Source organism: Panicum virgatum, chromosome 2K (genome assembly GCF_016808335.1).
Source record: "Panicum virgatum strain AP13 chromosome 2K, P.virgatum_v5, whole genome shotgun sequence".
NCBI lineage: Eukaryota > Viridiplantae > Streptophyta > Magnoliopsida > Poales > Poaceae > Panicum > Panicum virgatum.
This window is the reverse complement of record NC_053137.1, coordinates 50,837,364-50,862,682: the sequence shown is the minus strand read 5'-3', so window position 1 is coordinate 50,862,682 and position 25,319 is coordinate 50,837,364. Positions and strand designations below refer to the sequence as shown.

Sequence of the window (25,319 nt, the reverse complement as noted above, 5' to 3'; positions counted from 1 at the left end):
AGGGTACGGTATTTAACTTTTGCATAAAAGCATCTAACTTTGATCAAGTTGTAATAAACAAAAAGACAGAGCATCTATGATCTCTAAAGCATGCATCAAACAATTGCATAAGTAAGGTGTTCATAAATCATAAGCTCAATCTTCCATGAACTTTCTCGGTAACTCTACGTTAAAGTCAAAGTACAAGAGCGTGCTCAATGCCCGAGAGCGCGGCTATTGCAATAGATCGAAAACCCTGCAGGGGTGTACAACTTTTCCCACACGAGAACAAGATCAACGACCATACCCACGGCCAAGGATAAGTGTTGATTCATGCCTCAACCTTTCGCACAAACACAACCGACTATGAGCGAACGATCAGAAGGACAAGTGCACCGGAAACACCGATCGCACTCCATCACAACTCACACCGAATCCGATCAAGGCAAGGTGTGACTTATGCTAGTTGGCTTGCCGTTCCATTATATAGTATGTGGTTTGTACAGAAAGGTGCTCAAGTATCAAAGCGATTACGCATCGGTCCTTAATCAACTCAAGCAAGACTAACAATGTGAGCTCCATCCCAACATGGCCCTATCATACATGCCCAAGTCCGAATCATCTTTCATATTTGCTCAACTTTTATCCATTCTTGACTAATCATGTAGATTAATCAAACATCCTATAGCTCGCGAGTGGTGGTGACCTTGCCACCTCTCGTCTTGTACCGTAGCTAAGCATGGCTAAGCATATAGTTCGTGACACCTATTCAAGCATACTCATCTAAAGATGATATCCTAATCAAGGTTGATAATGCATCAAATAGGTTCTACGCAATCAATGATATATATATATATATATATATATATATATATATATATATATATAGTAACTCATGCGCAAACAAGACACATATACTTCATTGATCCAAAATAGGGTGTAAGAAATGCTTAGGGGCCTGTCTTGAGTCTCGACGGGAGTAGAGTCTCCAACGATCTCCGGTTCAAGCTCCTCTTGCTCCGGCATCACAGTCTCTACACGAGTGCAATGATGCATGATAAATAAATATGCCATGAATGATTGACATGGTATGCAAATGGTATGAGAGGGTATGATTTAACATTGCAAAACTATGATAAAAGAGGCTAGAGATGTAGTACATATGTGGATTAATCATAGATAATTGTAAGGGTAAAGAACAACTAAATGCGGACCGTCCGGCTTGGGAGAAGCGGACCGTCCGGCTCTAAACGGCGGACCGTCCGGCTCTAAACGGCGGACCATTTGGCGGACCGTCCGCCGGTCAGGTGCGGACCGTGTTGGGTGAAAACATGCTCTCTAACTAAATCGCAGACCGTCCGCGTGGGATGAGCGGACTGTCCGGTATGAACGGCGGACCGAGTGGCGGATCGTCCTCCGGTCAGTCGCGGACCGTGTTGGGTGAAAACATGCTCTCTGACTAAATCGCGGACCGTCCGCGTAGGTTAAGCGGACCGTCCACCTCTCAATTTGTGAAAGGCTAAGACTCGTGCAGAGTCACTGTTGGTTTTTGTCAGGAGCTGGCGGACCGTCCGGCCATGTCGGGCGGACTGTCCGCGACACGGCCGAGGCTCACCGGCGAGTTCGCCGCCGGCGATTCCGGCCACGGTTTGGGGTGGGGTTTGATCCTGGAGGTTCCTGGGAGCCTAGGGAGTTCACTTTAGTGACTGAATCTCACATGCATTAGGGTTTCGAAGCTCTAGGTCAACAATGGTGATTGGGCTCTAGGTGAGTTCTTGGCTTCAAATCCTAGGGCAATGGGGGATGGATCGGAGAGGGGAAACACTCACCGGCGTCGAGTAGGATACCGGCAAGGGCTTCAAGGCGATGGGGAAGGCTTGGAGTAGCTTGGGGTCGTCTTCCTTGGTTGGGGCTTGAAGGAGGAGATGGAGTAGAAGAAGAACTCGTTGGGGGAAGCTCCTCCCCAAGGAAGAAGAGGAGATCGGGGCGGTGTAGCTCATCGGCGTCGTTTCTTGGCGTTCTCCGGCGATGCTCCGGCGAGGTAGGGCTTCAATGGCAAGAGAGGAGGAAGGGGAGCTCCTCCATGGCTTAGCTAGAGAGAGAAGTGTTTGGGGAGAGTGGGAGGGAGAGAGAGGGCTGGGAGATGGTTCCCAGGTGAAGAGGGGTCGGGCTGACGAGTGGGGCCCGAGGGTAGGACGTGGCGCCCAGACTCTGCGCGCATGACACGCACCAGAGATGCACTGGCGGACCGTCCGCGAGTGAGGCGCGGACTGTCCGCGGGTAGGGTGACGTGGCAGTGAATTCGATGTGCCCGAGGTGAACCGTGGTCGGCCACGTGGCAAGGTCGCGGACCGTCCGCCGTATAGGGGCGGACTGTCCACCACTACAAAAACAGTGGATTAGCCCAAGGTTTAATTCTCTCCTTAATTGTGAGCTAATTATGCTTAATACTTTAAGATGCACATGATGACATGTTTAACTAGTTAATCAACATAGGGCTGTTACAGTCAACATGAACAAGAACCCTAGATTTAGGCATGGATATTAAAGAAGAAATTGTTCTTGAGGGAATAATTTGATCGGAGGTGCTGTACCGCTGTGACATGTGAGTGTCGACCAAGGATCATCAGGTTTGAACCTGTGCTTTGGGCCAGCCTGATGAATTGCTGTCCTCCTACATAGTACCCGTTTGTCAAGACTGCATCATCCAACTGTCGTTGTCTTGATATTCACAAGACCTGGAGCAGCACGGACCGCCACAATGCAAAGGCAGTGTCTTGCAAGTGGACAAGGCCGATGACACAGTTTGGCATCATCCTCTGTTTCCTGCATTATTTCAGCTGCTCAACTTGTGGTTGCTTGCCGCTTAATTTCCTGCACCCATGAGCAATTTTCAACTGAAACTTGAATAATTTTTTGTTACCACTGGGTCGTGTAAAAAAAAAGCGCGCGGGGGGGGGGGGGGGGGGGCGCAAAATGCTCAAATTTGCATTACAAACAAACAGGCTCAACTTTTTCTCTGAATCTCTCCACCAAATTCAAATTGTGCCACGCACATACAGCAATCAGCCTTTCTGCGCCGATGATTGAGAAAGACCGAAGGAAAGCACAGCGCAAGCTACAAAAATGAACAACAAAGCAAGGGAATAATCCTGGGCCTGTAGATAGATGACTGTGAAGCTAAGTGCTGAACAGTTCGCTGCCGCTGCAATTGTTTTCTACGCGTTGGTTGGGGTCGCAGGGAACCCAGGCCCGGCGCTCCTGCCCGGGCTGCCGCTCCCTAGCTACCCCCGGGTCAAGGGGAGCGTGGGCCCCTGCCGACGTGGCCGTATCTGGCGCCGGGCCCACCCGCACGTGCCCTGTTCACTAGCTGGCTCTGTCTCGTGTGGAGTTTATTTTTTCAGTGTGGTTGCATTGCTAGCAGTTTTCTACGCTCTCAATTTCATAGCACGTGTCCTTCGACGATTTTTTCAGAGAATTCCTCCATCGATCCCTGAATATATATCCTCTCTACGGAACAGACTACTTCAGTTCCGTTGCCATCGATCGAATTATACATGTTTTGACCTGCGCTATGAAAAATTATTGGTCAGGATAATTAGCTACGCGCGTAACTGCGGATACATAATCTTATCGATCTCTCCTGCACTAATTGTTTCGCTAAACTAAAACTTATTCGAGGTCAAACCAGTACGATCGAGTAATTGAGTGATGGCACATGCACTTGACAGTTGACGACACTTGTATAGTTGTATGGGAACATATCTAGTGCAAACCAAGGACTTCGTGCAAACCCGTGCAAACCTACTAAACAAAGTTTCAAAAAATTCTGAAAAAAATCATGAATGTGCTTCTAAGATTACATCATCTATATATAAAATTTCATGGTCAAATTCGTCTTACTCTAGAAGTTACAAAAAAGACAAATTTGAGATGCATTTGAACCATTATTGTTGTCAGAAAATTTGTCTTTTTTGTAACTTCTAGAGTAAGACGAATTTGACCATGAAATTTTATATATAGATGAGGTAAGCTGAGAAGCACATTCATGATTTTTTTCAGAATTTTTTGAAACTTTGTTTAGTAGGTTTGCACGGGTTTGCACGAGGTCCTTGGTTTGCACTAGATACGTTGCCAGTTGTATACCATAACGCGATCGATGTTTAGTTTGAGCGTACACTGGAGCTGATCGAGCTGCACACATGTAGGTACAATAATATGCAGATTTTTTTTGATGCAATAATATGCAGATTAAGTTGTTAAGCATTGAGCTGCATGGGGCACAGCTCGATCGATGTTATTAATTAAGCATTTATACTAGATCATTATACTATATCTATATATAGCCCAATCAAGCAACTAGCAAGAACTATGGACGCGGCCATGAAAGCCTCCGGCTAGGTAGTACACGACCATGTCCTTGGCACTGTTGCCACGAGGACGACCCAGCCCGGTTGAAAGATACGGCGGCGAGCGCGTGGAACAAGACGCGCGCGACATGCGACGACGCCCCACGTCCGGCTTGTAGCTCACGACCCCGGGTTGGTAAAAGCTTCTCCAGGACATCTCTTCTTCGAGGCCATGGCCTGGCCCCCGCTATATCTCCCCCCCTCTTGCGTGAAAAAACACCCCAAATAACCAGCAGAGAGCGAGCTGCCGTGTGTGCACGCAGTGCGTTCTTCCTCTTCCTCCTCTCGTCGTCGCCTAGCACTAGCAGCATATATATCAAACCCTTTCTTGTCAATTCATTTCGTTCCTGAGTCCGTTATAGCTGCCTGCCGTACGTCTTCTTCAATTCGAGTGCAACAAGAAACCGGAAGCTTTGTTTCTTTCTGCACAATTTAGCAGAGCAGGCTAGCTAGGGTTAGGGCCTTTTTTTTTCTCCTTGAACTTGTACGTGTTGTGTCTGCTGAGACCGACCGATTGATTGATCGATCGATCTGATGAGTATGGAAGGGTCAGCAGCAGCAGGAGGAGGAGCTGCAGGGGGAGGGTCGAAGAAGGAGGAGAGCTTGCCGCCGGGGTTCAGGTTCCACCCGACAGACGAGGAGCTCATCACGTACTACCTGCGGCAGAAGATCGCCGACGGCAGCTTCACGGCGAGGGCCATCGCCGAGGTCGACCTCAACAAGTGCGAGCCGTGGGATCTCCCGGGTAAGGATCGGAGAAATGAAATGAATTGTATATACACGCACATGCATGCATGCTCATGACAGATAATTAAACTCCATTAATTGATCATCATCAGAAGCTTTATACCGTTATTAAAATTAAACAACATATGCTTGTCTTTATTTCATACTGATCTAACTTTTTTTCCTCTTGTTTAAGGATAGTTAGCTTTTTGTGCAACCACATATTAAATATCTACGCGTAAATTCAAGCATCAATATATATGTTTCCATGATATTGTTGACTTTTTTGCATCTCTCGATTTATAGATAGAACATCTAGATGTACGTGTAAATGCGGGCACGATGGATAATTTCCAAGCATCTATCTTTCTTACCTATCAGAAGAGTTACCTAATTGTCATGCGTTTGGTGCATGTTTTCAAAAGCTAGAAAAAGCCTCAAACTACTACTATGTGTCTGAATGGGTCATTAGGTCTCAACTCTCAAAGGTTTATCTATTCCTTAGAGCATCTCCAGCAGTTTGGCAAATTGAGTTGCCATCTTTGATTTTTGGCAAAAATGTTAAAAATACTCCTCCAATAGTTTGGCAAAAGACTTGGCAATTTTTGGCAACTTGGAAAAAACAAGCCTCCAGCGCGTAAATATACGCGCGCGGCGCGCAGTTGGCATCGTGGTTTCTAGTCAGGTGGGAGGGTGAAAAAAGAAATAACTAACAGAGAAGGGTTCCTGATTTAAGTTTTCAAGAGATGGAAGGGCATAAATATAATTTTGTTTCTCTCTCAGGGTTCCTGATGTAAGTTAGATCTGGATTTGGCAAGTGAATTATGCCAAACTGTTGGAGATAAGCTATTTTTTTACTTGGCATATTTTTTTAGAAGTTGGCAAAACACAAGATATGCCAAATAAAATATGGCAAACTCTGGGAGATGCTCTTACGTTTCATAGTACGTGTGTCTACTCTGTCATCCTTATATATTGCATGCAGCTTGGTGTTCTTTGTGATATGTATTCATCTTCTCCTTCCCGCCCCCCCTAAAAAAATGATCTACCCCCTTTTTGGGATCGTGTGTGTAGTTTGCATATGATCGAGTACATATGGAAATTTGTAGTTATCATATGGTCTTAGCAGTTATATATGTTCTCAAGGCACGGCTATATTTTTAAACTCAATCTTACTCTTCCTTTCTTATATGACGACTAGTGAACAACTGGATATATATTCCATTATATATCTTTGTGATTTGAAATTTCTGTTCTATATCTTTGTTGTGCATATGCACGTGTCATTATATATTAATTATCTTCATCAGGTTGTTAATAGCATGGACTCCCTCCCGTCACATCAGTGTTGTGTTAAGACATCGACACGTCAACAAAGCACTGCTATGGCCACTAATATAAATATAAACTATATGCGCAGTATAGCAAAACTTTAGAAATTGTTTTCATTATATGTTAAAATGGTCAAAGTCTTTTTCCTTAAAATCGGATTGATTGCATACGATCCAAAACGGCGATCTTTTGTGAGTGGAGGGAGCATATTCTTTTGAGAGGCAGAGCTACATTGCAAACATTAACACATCAAATATCTATGTTCTAGATTCATACATGTATACTTATAAATATTCATTCGGAAATATTAATTAAAATCCAGAAGAATGTTGACAAAAAATAAGTTGGGTACCATGCATGATACTACGTACTCTCTGAGATAACAACAATACATGTTAATTTTGGACATGCATATGCTTTCTTGATCACTGGACAGAGTAAGGACTGCTCAAGCCAAAGTTCTGCAACTCTTAGAACTATGTAATTATGTAGATTGGAAATATGAAGGTTTCTGTGAGTATATTATTTATGGCAATATAATTATGTTGGACTATTATCAATATATATAACGGTTAAATGTTGCATTCGAAATTGCATTTTTTTTCTAAGATTATATATGATTACTTGTACCTTATGAGATAGCAACATGAAATAAATTTGGAACCAACGACTCGCAAGAACCAATTTTTTTTGGATTGTTGTTTATATCATGTAGAGTTAGCTTGAGAGAGTTTGCACAATTAAGATGAAAGTACTAACAATTTTTGAATATCTAACAATTGATAACAGAAAAGGCAAAGCTCGGCGAAAAAGAGTGGTATTTCTTCAGCCTAAGGGACCGAAAGTACCCAACCGGTGTGCGAACAAATCGCGCAACTAATGCTGGTTACTGGAAGACAACGGGCAAGGATAAAGAAATCTACACCGGGCAACTCCCAGCGACACCAGAGCTAGTAGGGATGAAGAAAACCCTGGTGTTCTACAAAGGAAGAGCTCCCCGGGGTGAGAAGACCAACTGGGTCATGCATGAGTATCGCCTGCACTCCAAATCAGTTCCCAAATCTAACAAGGTATATATAATATATGCTAAATCTATTGTAAATTACAAATTTACGGCAAACTCATCATATTTCACGAAATTATATTGAATGAACATTATATGTGGTCGTCGTAGAGAAATTGAAATGCTTTTGATCATTTGTATATTTTTTAGATTATGTGATCATTTGTATATGACACAGGACGAGTGGGTGGTTTGCCGGGTCTTCGCCAAGAGCGCCGGCGCCAAGAAGTACCCGTCCAACAACGCGCACTCGCGGTCGCACCACCACCCGTACGCGCTGGACATGGTGCCGCCGCTCCTGCCCACGCTGCTCCAGCACGACCCCTTCGCGCGCGGGCCCCACCACCCGTACATGACCCCGGCCGACCTGGCCGAGCTCGCGCGCTTCGCCCGCGGCACGCCGGGGCTGCACCCACCCATCCAGCCGCACCCCGGGGCGGCGGCGGCGTACATCAACCCCGCCGCCGTGGCGCCGCCGTTCACGCTCTCCGGCGGCCTCAGCCTCAACCTCGGCGCCTCCCCGGCCATGCCGTCTCCGCCGCCGCCGCAGGCGCTCCACGGGATGTCGATGGCGATGAGCCACCAGATAATCGCGCCGACCGGTGCCGGCGCCACGGGTAACCATCATCATCAGGTGATGGCAGGTGATCACCAGCAGCAGATGGCGCCGGCGGGGCTAGGCGGGTGCGTGATCGGGCCCGGGGCGGACGCAGGGTTCGGCGCGGCCGCGGCCGGGGCGCGGTACCACAGCTTGGACGTGGAGCAGCTGGTGGAGAGGTACTGGCCTGCCGGGTACCAGGTGTAGTAGCTGCTGTATCACAGTGTGCTTGACTGCTTGCAGTGCCAAAGCGGCAAGCAAAATTGTTGGTCTTATCATGCATGTAGGAAGACAAGATTTGAGGTAATCTAGTGATCCTTCGTCGTTGTATGAGTAGATGAAGTTATCTATCTTCTTTTGGTTTTGCTGTGGTGTAATGTTGTTCAGGGGTTAGTTTGTTGTCTTGGCTATGGCTTGTTGTAGAAATCGGAGGTTAGGTTGCTTGACGCTGGTAGCATGTGCCCACAAAAAGACAGGCTCTTGGTAGTGAGCTCTTATAGGGCGCGACTGAGGTGTAATCGTGCGTGTGATGTGTTCGTGTTCAATGTGACAATGTTCATGTTTCTTCAAACCCAACCGTGGAATTTTGAAACGTGGTTACGTGATCCATCGCTCGGGAAAGGTCATCACGAAACAGGCTGGAGGCTGGTAAAGGTTTTCTCCTCGACGAAGAGAAGACAGCGGAAGCCGACCACCCGGGATATGCCCAATTGCCCATGGCCTCAATTTGGAGAAACATCAAGCAGATAGGAGGATTAGGGGCTTGCGTATAACTTCACGCAAATCTATCAAATGTGCTGGACGATTATACAGAGAACACTGGCTAGAATCGACCAAGTTTTAGCTGCACCAAGAGTTACAGCTACAATTGACCAACAACAACTGTGAGACACAATAAAGGACGAGTAGACACACTAACTCAAACACATGCACAAGGCTACAAATAAACAATGAAATGAACACCCATACATTTAAGCTCGCAATCCCTACTCGATGATGAAATACAAACCGCACCTACAACTCTGCCCACACATTGGGGGCAGAAATACAGTTCTTTTGTGTATTGTAGCTCTTGGATACACAGCAAGGTTCAATGATGACCCCAGATCACCATGGCCAAACTTCATGATCTGCATGGTATAATTCAAAAAAAAACTGTCAAAATGGCTGAAAATCCAAACAGCCAAAGTGTTTAAAAGCCAACAAAGAAAATGGATGCATATTGGAAGGAAACAATATACAGAGCTGTACCTTCTTCCATTACAATGTGGCACACAGACAAGCCTGAAGTGTGTATCTACGATCTATTTGTCAGCATGCCGGCGCTTATGCCTCCGATGGCCATGGTTGGTATTACTGCTCCGTGGGGTTTTCTTCTGCTTCTTTGTACTACATGCAAATAAAAAGACCAAAATCAAGTGGCAGATAAAGTCAAATTCGTGTAAGGCCATCATAACAAAGCAAATAAAACTAACTCAACTCTGAGAAAAGAAAACACAGACCAGAATGTGTCAACTAGGAGCGTGTATAAAACAAAAATGGGCATAACCAACATAGCAGCAGCCTGTAAAGAGAGATAATACATTAAGGCCCCTTCAAAACAGTAAAGTACAACAAAAAAAAAAGAGAAAAGAGGGTTTTAACTGATGGTCAACTGGTGCCTACCAGATACCACACCAACTCATCAGTTACAAATTGTTTTGTAAATTCATGTTGGTGAAGGTAACCCGAGATAGTTGCCTGAGCCTGGAAAAGAAAATGGCTGAGATTCTTGTCTATGGTCGTAGATCTTGAAAAAAAAAGCATTTGATTATACTACTATTAAATACAAACTGTTTAGGTAAATAAAAATTTTAATTAAATTTATTAACATTGATCCATCACACAGAATGGGGAAATATAATGCAATTTGAGAGCAATTGATTGTGTGGAATAATAGATTGATTAGGGTATACAATACATGTAGATATATATAGGCAGCCCTGAGAGAGGTTTATAGAATAACCAATCAGGAAGAGACCTGCCTATCCTAACCATCTAGGCTCGGCTAGGGCCGGCCATGGGCCAGGCATGGCACATGCCTGGGCCCAGCATGCACACAGCACAGCACATATTCTCAACACAATTCAACAGCATTTTGAGATATTTACTAACAGAAAGAAAAGGAAAAAAGAAAAAACACTAGACCTCAATGTTAAGTTTTTCAGCAGAGAGAATACAGCGGAAGCTACATGAAATAGTGCTGGATGAATATGAAAGAACATAAGTAGGATCAACTAAAAACTATGGTAGAAATCCAGCCAAGACTTCTAAAATTCCGAAGCAATGAACATAGACAGATAAGAACTATAGGCATAAGAATATGGATATTACTTCAATATATTAGGAACTGAAAATCTGGATTATGGTGGAAGGAAAAAAGGAAATAACAAATACCTGCTGATGATATGTAGTAGCTGTCTGAAGAAATTGTCCATATACATGGCGTGCTCTTTTAGTATAAGGCTTCAGAGTAGTTCTAATTTTCTCAACATGTGGTTTAGTGGCTGTAACAATTTGATCGATATAGGGTTTGGATAATTTCTTGGCTTCCTGAAAAACATAGGACCAAACGATCATATATCGACGACTTCGCTGGGTTTCCTGGTGAAAAACTGTGGCACAGACAGAACTGTGAAATCTTAAATGCTGGAGATGCACCTGGAAGTAGGGATCAGCAACTTGATGTGCATTTAAAAGATGAGGCCTAATAAAGTCACTTGATGTTTGATAAACCTCCACTGATTTCTCTGAGACCATTTGGACATAAGGCTCCGCATTTTTCTTCAAGGTAGCCCATTTTTCTTTAGCAACAGGCATCCATTTCTTCAATAAGGGAAATGTCATTGCTATTAGTATAAGAAGAATCAATATCCAAAAATTAGCAATGTTAAGACAATATATTACAAGATATCAAGCTATACTGTAGTATACTAGTATTAACATTGTAAATTCACTTTATGTACCAACAAATTTCTTCTATTACAGATTCATAACAGGAATTGCTACAGATGCACAAGGATATGATTCACATTTAATAATTCAAATACACTTGCTCCTACATACTTCGGAAACTACAGATCCAGGAATATTACCGTCTTAGCAGTTTCCACATGGGGCTCAGCCCATTTCTTTGCCTGGGCTGATTTTTCTGATGCCTGCCGTTGTTTTATTTCACAGGGTACAAATGGACAGATAAAGAATCAATTTAAATCAGCATTTTCATCCTTAAATAAAAATAACTAGGAAGATACAAGCACCTTCTGCAATAAGCTGTCGAAGGCAGGTTTCCCATGTTCGTTCCAGTGATTTGATACCACCTCCTGCACAGTAACACAACCAATGTGGTAAGAAAAAGTAAACAAAGAGGATGAATAGTTGTTAGGTCCACTTGTACCATAGAGTGAGCTGCATGTGTCGCCAACCAAGGTGGCAACCAAGCTCCATGAACCTGCCAAAGAAAATGACCAAGAAAAAAGGGTAAGCTTCCAAGCATGAAACATCAAAGAGTATCATACTCAATATCAAAGAGTATCATACTCAATAGCTTATGGAAACCTTCTCAGTGAACAAGAAGTTCCTGATAACAACTACATGCCCAGGTACCAGAATGAGCTAAGGTTTAGCAATAAGAGAGTTTGTCATACTATTCACCATCCTCACAATTAGAGCAGTCAGCTGGAAAATTAAGTTGCAGTTGAATCGTGTACTTAGAAAGGTTATTGAAACACAGCACCAAGATGTGAAGCAGATAGTTTTATCAAACTTTATAACGAATTTACAACAACCTGACAAGCACTCATAGGATATCAGATTCAGAACAAGTTATCCTGTGCAACTTCATCACAATAAGACCAGCCGAGGTTACATACTATGAGGCATTTCAATTGTGTTATTAAAAAATCATTGCTACACTGCACCAAGATGTGAAGCAAATTTTACCAAAAATATTATAATAAATTTACATCAACCTGACAAACCGTAATAGGATAGCAACTGCAGTAATACACATATATTTACCTCTCTCAGCTGTTTTGCTTTTGTTGTTGTTTCCAGCTGCACCTTCATCAGTTCCTCCTAGAAACGTGAGGAACAAAGGTTGAAGAGAATGCAAACATGCTACATAGGAACAAAACATCACAGTAATCACATATCCTACAAACCTCAGCAACTTTAAGAGCATGTTCAGTCTTCTGAATCCTGCGCTTTTGATCATCGCCTGTCCTCTGGAGCTATTAAGAAAAGTATAGAAGTATAAGGACACCAGGACAGTGCTTGCATAATACCAAAATTGTACTGAAGCCCTTTTCTTTTCTTTCTAACCTTATTTTTCAAAGAACTGTAGCAGGTGAGAAAATAAAAGGAAGAAAGCATACATGATCTGATAATCTAGCCTATGTCTCAACAGGCATTAACCTCAAATTTTCTTTGGCTTTAAAACTAGAGGTAACTCAACAAGACATGAGCCTCATCAATACTTATGTAAATAAGGAAATGCATAACATGAGGTATACTCTGTCATGCCTTGGAACAATGGCAATTGACAACTATTCAAACCTCCTCTATCAGTGACCAAATTGTGGCACAGAAATTCAAACTCAAATTTTTCATGACTCTTTTGTCATATAGTCATATTCACTTAAATCATAGGCAGAGAGGAAAAAGAAGGAAAAATTTGAAAATCTACCAATCACATGGAGAAAGATAGCACTAGGCCTAGCAAACATACAGTGGCAGATCCGGCCCAATAAAATCATCCGCTGTACTTTTTTTTTGGAAATAAATCCACTATATTTTCAACCTCACAACTGCTTACAAAATTTTGTTTGCATTGGACCACCCTAACATTGATATCTGGATTCTCCACTGCAAACAAAGCATACTTGCTGCTTAACCACAGGAAATCCATCATGACCACTGAATAATGCAAACTAATTCCATTGTTTTAGTGAAGTAAAGAAAACTAGTAGCAAAGAAGACAACTCCGCAGCCACAGCTGCACACTTACTTTCTCCAGCTTCATATTCAGCTCTTGCACCTTCTTATCTGCATCGCTGGCCCTAGCCTCCAGAGCTGCCTTTTTGCTTTTTTGTGCTGTAATATCCTTCTTGAGCTTCTCAATCTGGAAGAAGTTAGATCAGTAACCACAATATTATATCACACTAATTGTTCATGGAATTCTGCAAGCCCGCTACCAGCTTCTCGAGCTCAATAGCCCGTGCATTGGCCTTGCTTGCTTGCTCCTCTGCAGCTGAAGAGCCCTTTGCCTGTACAAGCAGAAGCTAATGATATAGCTACTTCAATAAGATATAAAGCAATGCTTCAACAACATATTCTTTGTCGCTAAATCACCTGGAGGGAAGCTGCTTGATTCTGCATAGTAGTTATCTGCTGCGACTTCTCTTTGACAATCATATCCAGTGTTTCAATTGCATCGTCCTTGGTCTTCAACTCCAGGGTCTGGTCTGCAATGCGTGACTCTGCAGAATGAAAACAATCAGGCTGGTTTCTAATTTATTCAAAATTTCATGAAGAATCAAGCAGTATTCTGTCATGACTATAAGTTGGTACAAATTACACTCAGCTACAAGCTATCTCACCCAAATTGCTTTGCTCTCAAACTAAATCTGAAACTGTACCTTCCAAAACACGAGAAATTGCTCTGAGCAGCATTGCTGCGCTCTAACTTGCAAGGAGAATATTGTAGGGGACTATGAGAAGCATTTTTACTCTAAGTTGCAAGGTTTCAACGGCTCAGATAAACCTGGCCTTCGTCAAACCATTTGAAATTGCGTCAAGCTAAAACGTAAATCCAGTGAAACAACAGCAACCAGCCCATCGGGTTCTCACCGAATCCCTCCCCCACCGGAGTACCGAACTCGTCCAATCTCGCATTGCGCCGTTCCGTCCCAAACATATCGAATCGCCACCTCAACCCTAGCGAGTCAACTAAACCCCACCGAACCCAGCGCAGGCCCCCAACGACGCAGCCGCCGCAGAGCGTCACCGGACGGAACAGGAATCAGGTAAACGTACACGCACCTAACGCGGAGATCTTCGCCCGGAGCTGGACCAGCTCCGCGGCCAGAACCGCCGCCTCCTTGGCCCTCGCGTTCGCGGCGAGCTCCTCCGCCGCCGGCGCCACGCCCTCCACCGCCGCGTCCTGCGCCGCCGCCGGCCCCGCGACGAGTAGCAGCAGCAGCAGCAGCGCCGCCGCCAGCATGAGCCGCCTCATGATCCGCATGGTCACGGGAGTCCACGCTCTCTCTCTCGCTCGGTCGCTCGGCGCCGAGACGAGTTGTAGTGGAAGACTAGTGCGCGGGAAGGAGCCAAGGAGGGGAGGAGGCAGGGCGGCTGGGAGGGTGCCGGTCGCTCGCCTACTTCTACTACTAGTCAGAGACGCGCCACCCTCCGCCGGACCCGTGCCCAAGCCACACGTCCCGCGGCGGGCCGCTGCTCCGTCCAAGAGGACGCACGTGGGCGCGGCTGCCTCTGCCCTGGCTGCCTGCCTGGCTGGCCGCGGAGGGGACGACGACTCGACGAGGTGGACGGCACGTGGTGGCCGCTGGCCCGGCCGTCGTGCACCGTGACGGTCGTTTCGTTACGGCTCGGTGGGCCAGTCCGAATTGGTTGTCTAGGCCGTGGCCCGTGCACTGCGCGGCCCACGCAAAATATGGGCCGGCGCCACCGCACTGTTTTCTCCGTGACGGTTGATGACGAGGACGAGGACGACGACGAGACGGCACGAGGACGACGACAGCGGCAGGTAGCCTAAAGCGGACCCGCCGTCATGTCTGAACTTCCTCTTTTCCACCTCCTCCACCCGGACTCGGCGGCCACCGCTCATCCGCCCGTTCCTCGCCGACGCCGTCTCCCCCGCAGACCGGTGTGGCGCTCCAGGGAAAGGAGCCGCTTCTCCCTCCCAGCCCAGGTACCGGCTCAGTTCTTGCAGCCGGTGGCAGTGTTCGATTTTGATTAAGTTTTCTAGAAGTGTGGTTGATTGATCTCCCGTAGACCCAGTGATGCTCTCCTCCTCCCAGACCGTACTGGAAATGAAACCTTGATCGGATTGCGTGGTCACTTGTGTGGATTTGTGCCCAGGATAAGTCTCTAGTGGTTATTTGTGGTTGGTCGATAGGCTGGTTAGCTTTGCTCGGTCTCTGCAGCTGTTAATCTGTTATGTGTATGTTCAACAGTTAAGTTGATGTTCTTCCAGTTTATTGTAGGGGTAAATCTTTATCAAGTCTCCGCATGTTTGTGTGATATCTTCTTGGACTTTTGACTAGGATAGCTTTCTGGGCCATCCCTTATAGCAGTCCTCCTGGGTCTTTCATTTGTTGATGTGGGTGTGCGTGCCTGTCGCAAGTGTAATTTTATTTCCTCGATTTGCTCAATTTCTATATTTCCTAGATTCACAAGAGATATACTGTTCCAACATTCTCAGTTCATTGATCAGTCTAACAGTTCTTTTATACTGTAGTGCACACTGCACAAACCACCGTATGTTTTAGTTGCAAAGAAAGCTGCTTCTTGGACTACTGGGCATAGGTTCAACAAATAATTTGGACATTTCAACTTTGTTTTAGGCCGCAAATATGAGTAAATAGGGCTTAAAATCACTTTTGTCTCTCATATGGGAGAGGTCGAATGCATTTCTTTCGTTAAGGATTTTGTTTTGGCATGTTGGAGGCAACTTTCCTCCAGGTCCCTTTTGCTAAGGGGATAGCTTGCACTTATTTTTGTCTGCCACAGTGCCACTGGTCACCACATATTTTTTATTGATCAGATAGATTATGCAGGTAGTCAGTTTATTCTGAACTGTGAAATTTTTGTTTGCTTATCTGATGGCATCTTGTTCCATAGTATGTACAGTTATGTCTTTGGATTTTGACATTTAGTAATTATTGCTGACTGCTGACGGCAAATTTTAATGATTTTGAGGGCAATATTTTCATAATATCTTGGAGTTGAACTAGACATGAAAGATTGGAATGCTTAGCCTTCATTTTCTGTTTGACAGACTCATGACAGACAGAAGTGATGGACCAATTGGTAGGCTTCCAGAACATCTTCTTGTAGAAATATTCATTCATGTACCGGTCTGCGAGTGGGTGCAAATTGCATGTGTCAACAAGCAGTGGGCAAGCATATTTCAAGGAGATAGCTTGTGGTAAACTGCTATTGCAAGGAACTGGCCATCTGCTGGTCTTCGGAAACGCTGGCCTGGGCCAATACCTAGAGGTTCTGCGAGGAGGTAAGTACTGTATATGTTGGTCCAAACAATCAAAATTAGGCCACATGCTTCTAGTCTTTATGTGTTGCTGAATTGATCCTTGTAGTACAAAATTCATATATTTTGAATTTAGTTGAGGCAATTCAATTTTGAGCGAAGTTTATCTCAATGAACTGGCTTTTTCCCTTTAAGAAATAAAGGAAAAAAAAAGAATTGGCTTCTGCTATACAAACTCACTAGATCGGAACTGGCGAATTGTTGCTCTCTTTGGATATCATCTAGCTCTAGTGTTGTGAACATCAAATAAAAATAGTTTCTTGGGTCATTTTAGGAGATTTCAAGCACTATATGTCAGTGAGAACTTAGTCCCATCTGGTGGGGAGATTGATGAGCTTGTTGGTCACACTTATCTCTACTTAAAAGAACAACTTGAGCGCCTTGCCATGCCTCCTTCCAGCATACTTCATGGCACAATCATTGGTGAGGTTTTCTGTTCCAACTTTCCCAATAATGAAGTTACTTTCTAATTCTACAAATTTCAGACAAAATGGAATGCTGCAATGGATCATGTACAAACTAGTCGAATTTTGTTATAGCTATGCCTGTCTTCGTAAGAAGAGCAAATCTACAGGTGTTTTAGGTTGTTAGGAGCATAGGAATGTTACTTAATATTCTTGGCCCTTCTTCCCCAATCAGATAGCCTCACTGAGTTACTCCATAGTTGTCTCATTGGAAATGTTGGAGAACACATACTTTTCTGTACTTACATGTTCAGAGTTCAGAACATTGATTCATCCCTGAGGATTGCTGATACTTATGCTTATGCTGACACGGAATTAACCTTTGGTTTCTCACTTTCTCCTCTATACAGATCAATTCATTGCTTGTGGCAGGACAGGAGAAAAGGCTCATGATCTTGCTTCAAAAATATGGCTTGCGGTCATTGACGGCTTGGAAGAAAACCAGCAAACAGTCTTGCTGTTAAAACACCTCGCACGATAAGGAGAAGTAAGATATCATTTTCATTTGTTTGCATTTTCTTTACACACAAAAAATAAAGAAGCCACTCTTGACATGCTGGTACGATGGAGACATTATGCACTAAAATTGCCAAAATTACTAGTCATGAAATGGTCATCTGGCATCAATGTTCATATTTTTATTTTCCCTAATCGATGGTGATGTTAATGTTTTAGTACTAAAATAATCATAAAATTAGGCATGCGTAGGTTATTTAAGGTTGATTGGATATGCTAAAATTCATAGTGCATCACTTGTGTGCTTCTTTCATCTGCAGTTCTTCCTTCCGTTTCCGTACTCCACATCATATAAGGTACTATGGCGGGTGTTTGACAAGCTGTTCACTGACTTCCGTGACTGTTTCAGCGGGGTTGATTATCATGATGCGCTGTCAACTGCCAAATCTAGGTTTCAGCCAGTACCCTCAACATGGCTTGGCCATTAGCGCACATTTGTTGCTCTTTGTTGTGCACTTTGCATTGTCATGGATAAAAGTAGCGATACACTTTCCCAAAGGCAAAGTCCGGTGCCAAAGAGCGGCAATTCCAGTGGACGATTCATGTACATATAGCATCTTGACAACATTAAAACTGTTGTTTGAGTGGAAATACCCCTGTCTTTTTGTAAGTTCTTGAAACTGCTTTTACACAAGTCACCGTTTGCTCAGCTACTTCAGTGTATATTTACACTTTCTGCACCAGCCAGCTTCTGCATTTGCAGCCTCGGGTTGAAATAGTTGGTTTTGTTTTTTCACAATAGTTGCCAGCTTGTAAACAATCTAGTGTGCTGTTAAAGTTCTAGTGGAGTCGATCTATGCTTTGTTTCTACATTGTTTTCTGCTGAATGATTATCAGTCTACTGAAGGTGTAAATTACATTGTTTTCTACATTGTAGCCTGCTGGCAATGTGATTCCGGATGCCTGATTGGGCACCTTTCCTTTCATGGCAATGCAGTGTCTATTGAAGGCAAGCATGTCTTCACAGAACATGGTGATGAAGGGAGAAAAAAATGGGATGACCAATACAACTTGCCGACAAAACGAAAACCTTGTGCAGCCATTGTTCTTTCCAGCAGCACAGTTCACATGCAGTGGTGCATGCTTGTGCAACAGATCATCCTCAAATCACGCGCACGGCATGAGTGACAGTCCATAGCGACCTTCTTACACTGCCCCCAGCCTGTCTTCAAGCTGCAGACGACTATATATATAAGTCTGCTTCAACAATCATTGCGCCTCCGTGCACCATCGCTGACCGTCGTCCTCCCCGGGCCAAGCTCCAGCAATGGCGAGGCCGTCCCTGCTTCTCGCCCTGCTGGTCGCCGTATGGGTATGCGCGGCTCCAGCGCGCGCCGCCGACCCGCTGCTGGAGAGGTTCGAGCGGTGGATGGGCAGGCACGGCCGGCTGTACGCCGACGCCGGCGAGAAGCAGAGGCGGCTCGAGGTGTACCGGAGGAACATCGAGCTGGTCGAGCGGTTCAACTCCATGGGCAATGGCGGGTACAGGCTCGCTGACACCAGGTTTGCTGACCTGACGAACGAGGAGTTCAGGGCCAAGATGCTGGGCTGGGGACCTCGCAGCAGGACCGGGCACGCCACGGCGCCAAGCACCGTGACTCGTGTCTGTATTCTGCCACTAGCAGCTAGCGGTCGATCACTGACCGGTTTTTTTCTGATGATGTTTTCTGCTGATGTAGGTTGGCAGTGGACTGGCTGGAGATTTCTCTGATCTGCCGAAAGGCGTCGACTGGCGGGAGAAAGGAGCTGTGGCGCCGGTGAAGAACCAGGGGGAGTGTGGTGAGTGTAGTGATGGCAGCATCAGCCAAGACCAATGCATGATCCGTGGAATGATGGGTGTGGATTGGAGCCTATTCTGATGAGGTTTTGCGCGTTGCACGTACAGGTTCTTGCTGGGCGTTCTCCGCCGTCGCGGCCATGGAGGGCATCAACCAGATCAAGAACGGGAAGCTGGTGTCCCTGTCGGAGCAGGAGCTCGTCGACTGCGACACCGTGGCCGTCGGCTGCGCCGGCGGGTACATGAGCTGGGCGTTCGAGTTCGTCATGAAGAACCGTGGCCTCACCACCGAGAGGAACTACCCTTACCTAGGTGCACCACCACCAAGAGATCGTGTCGTTGCGTTGGCTGCACCAGCCAAGAGATCGTGGACTTGTATGTGTATGGCTTGACGGTTGGGTTCGTGCGGGTTCTTCACGCAGGGATGAACGGCGCCTGCCAGAAGCCCAAGCTGAAGGAGAGCGCGGTGGCCATCTCCGGGTACGTGAACGTGACGGCCAGCAGCGAGGCGGACCTCCTGCGGGCCGCCGCGGCGCAGCCGGTGTCCGTGGCCGTGGACGCCGGCAGCTTCGTGTGGCAGCTCTACGGCGGCGGGGTGTTCACGGGGCCCTGCACCACCGAGCTCAACCACGGGGTGACGGTGGTCGGGTACGGCGAGACCCAGGGGGACGCGGACGGCGACGGCGCCGGGACCCCGGGGCAGAAGTACTGGATCGTCAAGAACTCGTGGGGGCCCGAGTGGGGCGAGGACGGCTACATCCGCATGCAGCGCCAAGCCGGCGCTGCCGACGGCCTCTGCGGCATCGCGCTTCTCCCGAGCTACCCGCTCATGTGAGCCAGGCTCTGGTGCTTGAATTGCATAGTTTAGTTAGTGATGTACCGAAGCATGTTATGTGTATGACCATGGTGATCAACTGTAAGAATACAAATATCCAAAACCTGGCAGCTGAAGCAAAATCGTGACGCTTGCCAGCTTTTGAACAAAGGGTGATCCCCTTCCTTGATAAGATGAGATTTATATCAGCAACGAATAAGATTGCTGCTACACCATTAACAACATCTTATAAAAGACATTGCAGGTTCAATCAGCAGAAGAATCACAGCAGGAATGCCCAAACACCGTTCATACAGTACGGGGAACAAGTTACATCTTTTCTACTATGGTACCAAAACACCCATGTTCTCGTGAACGTCTCCTGTTTCTGAGGGTTACGTAGCCAGTTCTGATCATAAATAATACAATTAGAAATACGTAAACTTTGAGGTTAACCAACAGGCTACAGCAAAAATTGCAAGATGCGGTGATGCTTCATAGAAGCCTAGATGTTCGCATCATTTCTTCAACAGCTTCTTCAACACATCCTCAGCGTGGCGCTCCATCTTTGGTAGAGCCCAGTCATGCTGGATGATGTCCAAGTTGTCCTTCTCCGCACCCAAACTCTGGAAATGACCAATCGAGAGAGGTAAGATCCTTGTCAAGCATACACATAGTTAATGAAAAGCATATGGATATAGGTACTTCCGAAATAAACAAACATTTTGTAACTATCAAGAACTTGATCTGAATAAGCCAGAAACAGAACACCAACAACTCATTGAAGACTAGATAATTCAACATGCGTATTGCTGAGTTTGTAAAATAGCTATCTCAAATAGCAAAAGGATGATGTCAGGAGCTGGCATAGTAGCCATAGAATTCACTTGCAGTACTATATATCTGACAGTAGAGAAAGAGGGAAGCAGCTACGGATTTATATTGTACATCCTTGCTAAAGTACCTAATTCCTAGATTAGCATACAAGCAACTTAGAAATACCAAGCAAGTAGAACAGCATAGGTTCTTGATTGTCTGCAACTGCATAATGTTACAACTTACAAAACATGAAATTCAAAGTTCATTCACAGAAGCTCCACCAAGCTCAACACTTCTAAATAACGTGAAGAAATCTAATTTTCAAGACAATTGAACTAAATGCAGGACTGAAAAAAGAAATGAATAACTAAAATGCTAAGCAGCGTTACTTTATACTTTATATGTGAAAATACAAGTGTTACATGATGTGACATGCATGTGTACATGTATAAGCAGGGAACAAGCATCAAGAATTGCATTAGGTAGCTAGGGAGGGAGGGAAGGAAGGGGGCATAGTACCATTGCTGGGTTAAATCCAAATCCACCGCCCATTTGCATCATCTTTTGGGCATCATCAGTTGCTGCATGCCACGCACAAATCATAAAACTTCCATAAAACAAAAAAAAAAACAAGGCAGGTCACAAGTATTACTTCTAAGTTTTGTTTATTAGAATAGAAGTGGACTAAACAGTGTCTCGTACCATTTTCTTCGCCAAGGATCAGGCTGAAGAGACCTCTCAAGCCAAATAAATTTAGGAAGTACCTATATTAACAGCAAATCATTAGAGAACTTTAGACCCCGTAGTTGTTATATCACCAAGATCATTCCTTGACAATAAGATAATAACTTTATACATACCACGAACGGCTGCTAACATAGCTCACGTCAACAGTACTCAGGTCAATCCCATTTTGCAACATTCCCCTGAATCGTTGAGTCAGTGGAAAGGGGATTTTCGCTGCGAAGAAATTGGAAGATATGTGAGTCCATGACTGCAGCTAGCCAGCTACATAATGCTGTATTGCACACATGATGAAAAAAGGAAAAGGAAAACATGGAGTGCATGGCTATAATCAGCACCTGTATGCAGAATCCACCAGCCACTTCAAACCCATTAGAAGTTTAAGTGTTATAAAGCATGCATGTTCCTTCAGAATTTTATTGGCCCAAGTTTGTCATTCAGAGGAAACCAGAGGTTGAAATGTGCATGAAAGAGAACATTATTGTGTACAACAACTTTATACTAGCGAAAAGAAGTAATAATCATAAGGTAGATTGTTGGAAGAGGTCATATTATCTACAGAGTATGGTTCTACCAAATGGACAAACATGCTTAGAAACATGTCTAACATCTACTGATGCTCTGATAAGAAAATTTTCATTAATTAGACAACATGTATTTGATAGGTTTGAAGAGACTTGGAAAGCTGCCACTATACTTCAGTAATAAACTTCGATGTTCTTACAGCATCATGTATAAACATAATATGAACATGGAATGGCATATCAAAATAGCAGGTATCACAGTAGTATACACATACCTGCAACGAAACCTGAAAAGAAGAAGTTCACCCATGCAAATGTAAGTGTCTGCACAAGAAAAGAAAAAGAAAATGCATGTTAATATAGATAGATAAGCATAATAAATATGATGCATATAATTCAATTTGCTGAGCCCTGAACCTGAGGAACTATCATGGATAGGTTCTTCTTCATCATATCCATGGCCATGTTCGGATCGGAAAACATGGCTGCCTGAGCCTTCTGAGCATCTTCCTTGGGAACATGAAGTAATCCATTTTCCTACAGTGCACCACAGATTGTCACACAATATGAGCTCAAAAGAAAAAAAAAATCATGTGTCAGTTGTTCAATCAGCATTTCAAATCATAACAGTGAACCATCATCAGACCCACCGTGGCAATTCTACAATTTTGTGACTACCGCTGCAATTCTTATTGCTTGTAGGCACTGTATTCCAACTAAACAGAATGTGCTTTACTGATCCTTCCTTAATTAGGCTTAGTGAACACTGAACAGCTAACTATTAAGGTGCTGCAAGCAGAATTACCTCGTTGGTGTAATAAACCTTGCGTGCCTTGAACGCCTTGACCGGTATAAACTGCGAGTTGGTCCTCAGGTTCCTCGCCCTGATGACGACCTGCCTGCGGTGAAGCAAAAACCTCACGTCAGCTAGTACACCAACATCTGAACGCCAGCAACCGCAACTCACAGCCTCTAATACACCCTCAGATGCATATATGTATCCACAAATCAAACCCCCGGAGGTCGTTTCCGGATCCAGATCGCTTGGATCGAGCCAACCGGGGAACAGATCGGAGGGAACTGGGGGAGGGCGGGTAAATTACGGACCCTTCCCTGACGAGCTTGGGATCGGGGGACGGGGAGGCCGACGGCGACCGCATGAGCTTGGAGACGAAGTAGCGGAGCACGCCGATGAGGACCATGACGACGGAGAGCGGGATCAGGACCCAGTCCCGAATCGCCGTGTCGAGAACCAGCTCCTCCGCCATCGCCGCTGCCCGCTGGGAGGGGTCGGCGTTAGCTGCGCGGCGGCCGGCGGCGTCGGGCTGAGAGGAGCGGACGGTAGCGAAGCGAGCTCACCGGGTTGGGTTGGGTGTGCGGGTGCGGGTGCGGATCGGTGGGCCGAGGCGAACGGAGAAGGAAGACTATTTACTGGACGACGAGTCTTCCCTCTTCGTTCGTCGCTTTTTTTATTTTTATATTTTTTAAAAACGTTTTTTTACATAAATATATTTTTGTTTCACAATTTATAGTTTTATACCCTGCCGCCGCCCCCTGCCGGGCGGTAGGGACTTATATGTAATTAAAATTTGAGTGTTATCGCATGGAGGCCCCTACCGCCCGGTGGTGGGGCGGCAGGCAGGCCGACCACCCAGCAGAGGGGCGGCAGGCTCCCCCCAGTATAAAAGCTGAGGTCTCCCCACACCTGCATTTGCAGCAAACAACATCCATAGAGGGAAAAATGAGAGACGTGGGGTGAGGGATGGAGTTGCAACAGCGAAGCTCTGCCGGATTCCGCACTTGTGATCTGCAGGTAAGTTACGTATGAATCCATTAATAATTACCTGCAGATCACAAGTGCGGAATCCGGCAGGGCTTCGCTGTTGCAACTCCCTTTCTCACCCCACGTCTCTCCTTTTTCCCTCTATGAATGTTGTTTACTACAAATGTAGGTGTGGGGGGACCTCAGCTTTTATATTGGGGGGAGCCTGCCGCCCCCTGCCGGACGGTAGGGGCCTCCATGCGATAGCACTCAAATTTTAATTACATATAGGTCCCTACCGCCTGGCAGGGGGCGGCAGGGGTATAAAACTGTAAATTGTTATACTAAAAATATATTTATGAAAAAAATGTTTTTAAAAAATATAAAAATAGAAAAAACGCTCGTTCGTCGATTCGGCTGCGAGCTACGATTCCGAATAGGACACATTTTTTTTCTCTTTCCTATCAGCTTAGGCCCATTTTAAACTAGTTCGGTCAATACGGCCATATTGCCCATGCCTCGGGCGCCATGCCTCGGTGACCCCCGAGCAGACCGGCAGTGGGCGCCCCTCCACATTTCGTGTTTTGTACCTAAATTGACCTAATAAACCGGCTCATATATATAAATTTAGTTAAATTTATTTTAAAATAATTTTTTATTTGTTCCAGCAACAAAATAAAATTATTCTACACCCTGTGTGATTATTTGACCATCAATCACACATATGATTTTAACAATGGTGCATGACTCCAACACTTCATTTTCTTTTTTTCTCGTCATGACATGAGATAAGCTAATTTGTTTCGGAAAAAAAATGTGTTCTGCCTTGTGTGATGATTTGACTGTCAGTCACACGTGTGACTCCTAACATTGGCGCATACTCCGATATTTCATTTTTTTTCTTTTTTTACATGACATAAGCTCCATTTCGGGCAAAGGAGTCAATCCCGCGGCGTTGAATTTTTTGTTTATTTTGCTTGCAAAAATGGCAAGAAATCTTAGGCCATCTCCAGTGAACATTGTCCGCGGCTCACTACAAAGCGAATCATACCACTGCAACTATCGAATCATGAGAATGAGAGAAAAGTCGATGCATTCGACTCCTGATGAGTAAAAAAGCTATCAGCTCCACTTGTCTTCTTTTTTTTAAAGGACTTGTCAGCTTCTTGGTCACCTATGCAGCTATGCTTCACCAAAATCGACGCGTAAGCGTAACAGCTGAATTCTTTAAATATTGTTCGCCTAAACGATCGTTTAGCTAGTTTACACACCGTTTAAACACTACCCAGTGGTACACCGTTTCTGTTTAATCGGTTGTTTTGACCGTTTAAATGGACATTTTTCCCATTTGAACACCCGTTTTGCCCAAGTAACGGGCTAAATGGCAGGTGACTGACTGTTACCGTTTAGTGTTTAGGATAACACTCATAACTACTCAGTTTTTTATTCATTTGCAGCAGGAT

The 25,319-nt window shown here is 45.0% G+C and overlaps 4 protein-coding genes across 8 annotated transcripts; 2 read left to right on the top strand and 2 right to left on the bottom strand.

Annotated features, from left to right (window-relative positions):
- Positions 1-4,601: 4,601 nt before the first annotated feature.
- LOC120695738 (NAC domain-containing protein 92-like) lies at positions 4,602-8,683 on the top strand. Its single transcript, XM_039978958.1, has 3 exons — positions 4,602-5,133; positions 7,236-7,516; positions 7,688-8,683. Exons 1-3 carry the CDS (start codon positions 4,923-4,925, stop codon positions 8,312-8,314), a joined length of 1,119 nt encoding a protein of 372 aa, XP_039834892.1. The 5' UTR covers positions 4,602-4,922; the 3' UTR covers positions 8,315-8,683.
- A 179-nt stretch (positions 8,684-8,862) lies between these two features.
- On the bottom strand, positions 8,863-14,697 carry LOC120695737 (ninein-like). Of its 2 annotated transcripts, none has more exons than XM_039978957.1 (15): positions 14,189-14,697; positions 13,499-13,626; positions 13,342-13,413; positions 13,155-13,268; positions 12,310-12,378; positions 12,167-12,223; positions 11,544-11,597; positions 11,407-11,469; positions 11,242-11,304; positions 10,808-10,972; positions 10,544-10,699; positions 9,752-9,853; positions 9,610-9,671; positions 9,359-9,496; positions 8,863-9,237 (listed from the first exon to the last, which is right to left on the bottom strand). In XM_039978957.1, exons 1-12 carry the CDS (start codon positions 14,388-14,390, stop codon positions 9,758-9,760), a joined length of 1,239 nt encoding a protein of 412 aa, XP_039834891.1. In that variant the 5' UTR covers positions 14,391-14,697; the 3' UTR covers positions 8,863-9,237; positions 9,359-9,496; positions 9,610-9,671; positions 9,752-9,757. The 2 variants fall into 2 exon arrangements, with proteins under 2 accessions (XP_039834891.1, XP_039834889.1); XM_039978955.1 differs by having other exon boundaries at positions 9,773-9,853.
- Positions 14,698-14,904: 207 nt separating this feature from the next.
- LOC120695735 (ervatamin-B-like) lies at positions 14,905-20,200 on the top strand. 4 transcript variants are annotated; one of them, XM_039978951.1, is made up of 8 exons: positions 14,907-15,077; positions 16,178-16,400; positions 16,711-16,859; positions 17,251-17,387; positions 17,677-19,019; positions 19,096-19,195; positions 19,302-19,505; positions 19,616-20,200. In XM_039978951.1, exons 5-8 carry the CDS (start codon positions 18,684-18,686, stop codon positions 20,026-20,028), a joined length of 1,053 nt encoding a protein of 350 aa, XP_039834885.1. In that variant the 5' UTR covers positions 14,907-15,077; positions 16,178-16,400; positions 16,711-16,859; positions 17,251-17,387; positions 17,677-18,683; the 3' UTR covers positions 20,029-20,200. The 4 variants fall into 4 exon arrangements, with proteins under 4 accessions (XP_039834887.1, XP_039834886.1, XP_039834885.1 ...); XM_039978950.1 differs by having other exon boundaries at positions 14,909-15,077; positions 16,167-16,400; XM_039978953.1 differs by having other exon boundaries at positions 14,905-15,077; positions 16,178-16,859.
- Positions 20,201-20,207: 7 nt separating this feature from the next.
- Positions 20,208-23,551, bottom strand: LOC120695736 (ER membrane protein complex subunit 3-like). Its single transcript, XM_039978954.1, has 8 exons — positions 23,202-23,551; positions 22,900-22,993; positions 22,512-22,631; positions 22,370-22,418; positions 21,687-21,786; positions 21,529-21,590; positions 21,346-21,407; positions 20,208-20,633 (listed from the first exon to the last, which is right to left on the bottom strand). Exons 1-8 carry the CDS (start codon positions 23,360-23,362, stop codon positions 20,526-20,528), a joined length of 756 nt encoding a protein of 251 aa, XP_039834888.1. The 5' UTR covers positions 23,363-23,551; the 3' UTR covers positions 20,208-20,525.
- Positions 23,552-25,319: the final 1,768 nt, after the last annotated feature.

Bases quoted from the DNA above. Each gene is read 5' to 3' on its own strand.
- LOC120695737 (XM_039978955.1), bottom strand. From the start codon at position 14,390: ATGCGGATCATGAGGCGGCTCATGCTGGCGGCGGCGCTGCTGCTGCTG. The intron at 12,224-12,309 runs GTTTGTAGGATA...TCACGTTTCTAG, and splicing joins ATGCTCTTAAAGTTGCTGAG to GAGGAACTGATGAAGGTGCA. The intron at 9,672-9,772 runs GTAGGCACCAGT...CTCTCTTTACAG, and splicing joins ATGAGTTGGTGTGGTATCTG to GCTGCTGCTATGTTGGTTAT.
- LOC120695735 (XM_039978953.1), top strand. From the start codon at position 18,684: ATGGCGAGGCCGTCCCTGCTTCTCGCCCTGCTGGTCGCCGTATGGGTA. The intron at 19,196-19,301 runs GTGAGTGTAGTG...TTGCACGTACAG, and splicing joins GAAGAACCAGGGGGAGTGTG to GTTCTTGCTGGGCGTTCTCC. The intron at 19,506-19,615 runs GTGCACCACCAC...TTCTTCACGCAG, and splicing joins GAGGAACTACCCTTACCTAG to GGATGAACGGCGCCTGCCAG.
- LOC120695738 (XM_039978958.1), top strand. From the start codon at position 4,923: ATGAGTATGGAAGGGTCAGCAGCAGCAGGAGGAGGAGCTGCAGGGGGA. The intron at 5,134-7,235 runs GTAAGGATCGGA...AATTGATAACAG, and splicing joins CGAGCCGTGGGATCTCCCGG to AAAAGGCAAAGCTCGGCGAA. The intron at 7,517-7,687 runs GTATATATAATA...TATATGACACAG, and splicing joins CAGTTCCCAAATCTAACAAG to GACGAGTGGGTGGTTTGCCG.
- LOC120695736 (XM_039978954.1), bottom strand. From the start codon at position 23,362: ATGGCGGAGGAGCTGGTTCTCGACACGGCGATTCGGGACTGGGTCCTG. The intron at 22,419-22,511 runs GTTCAGGGCTCA...TTTCTTGTGCAG, and splicing joins TATCCATGATAGTTCCTCAG to ACACTTACATTTGCATGGGT. The intron at 21,408-21,528 runs GTACGAGACACT...CGTGGCATGCAG, and splicing joins GATCCTTGGCGAAGAAAATG to CAACTGATGATGCCCAAAAG.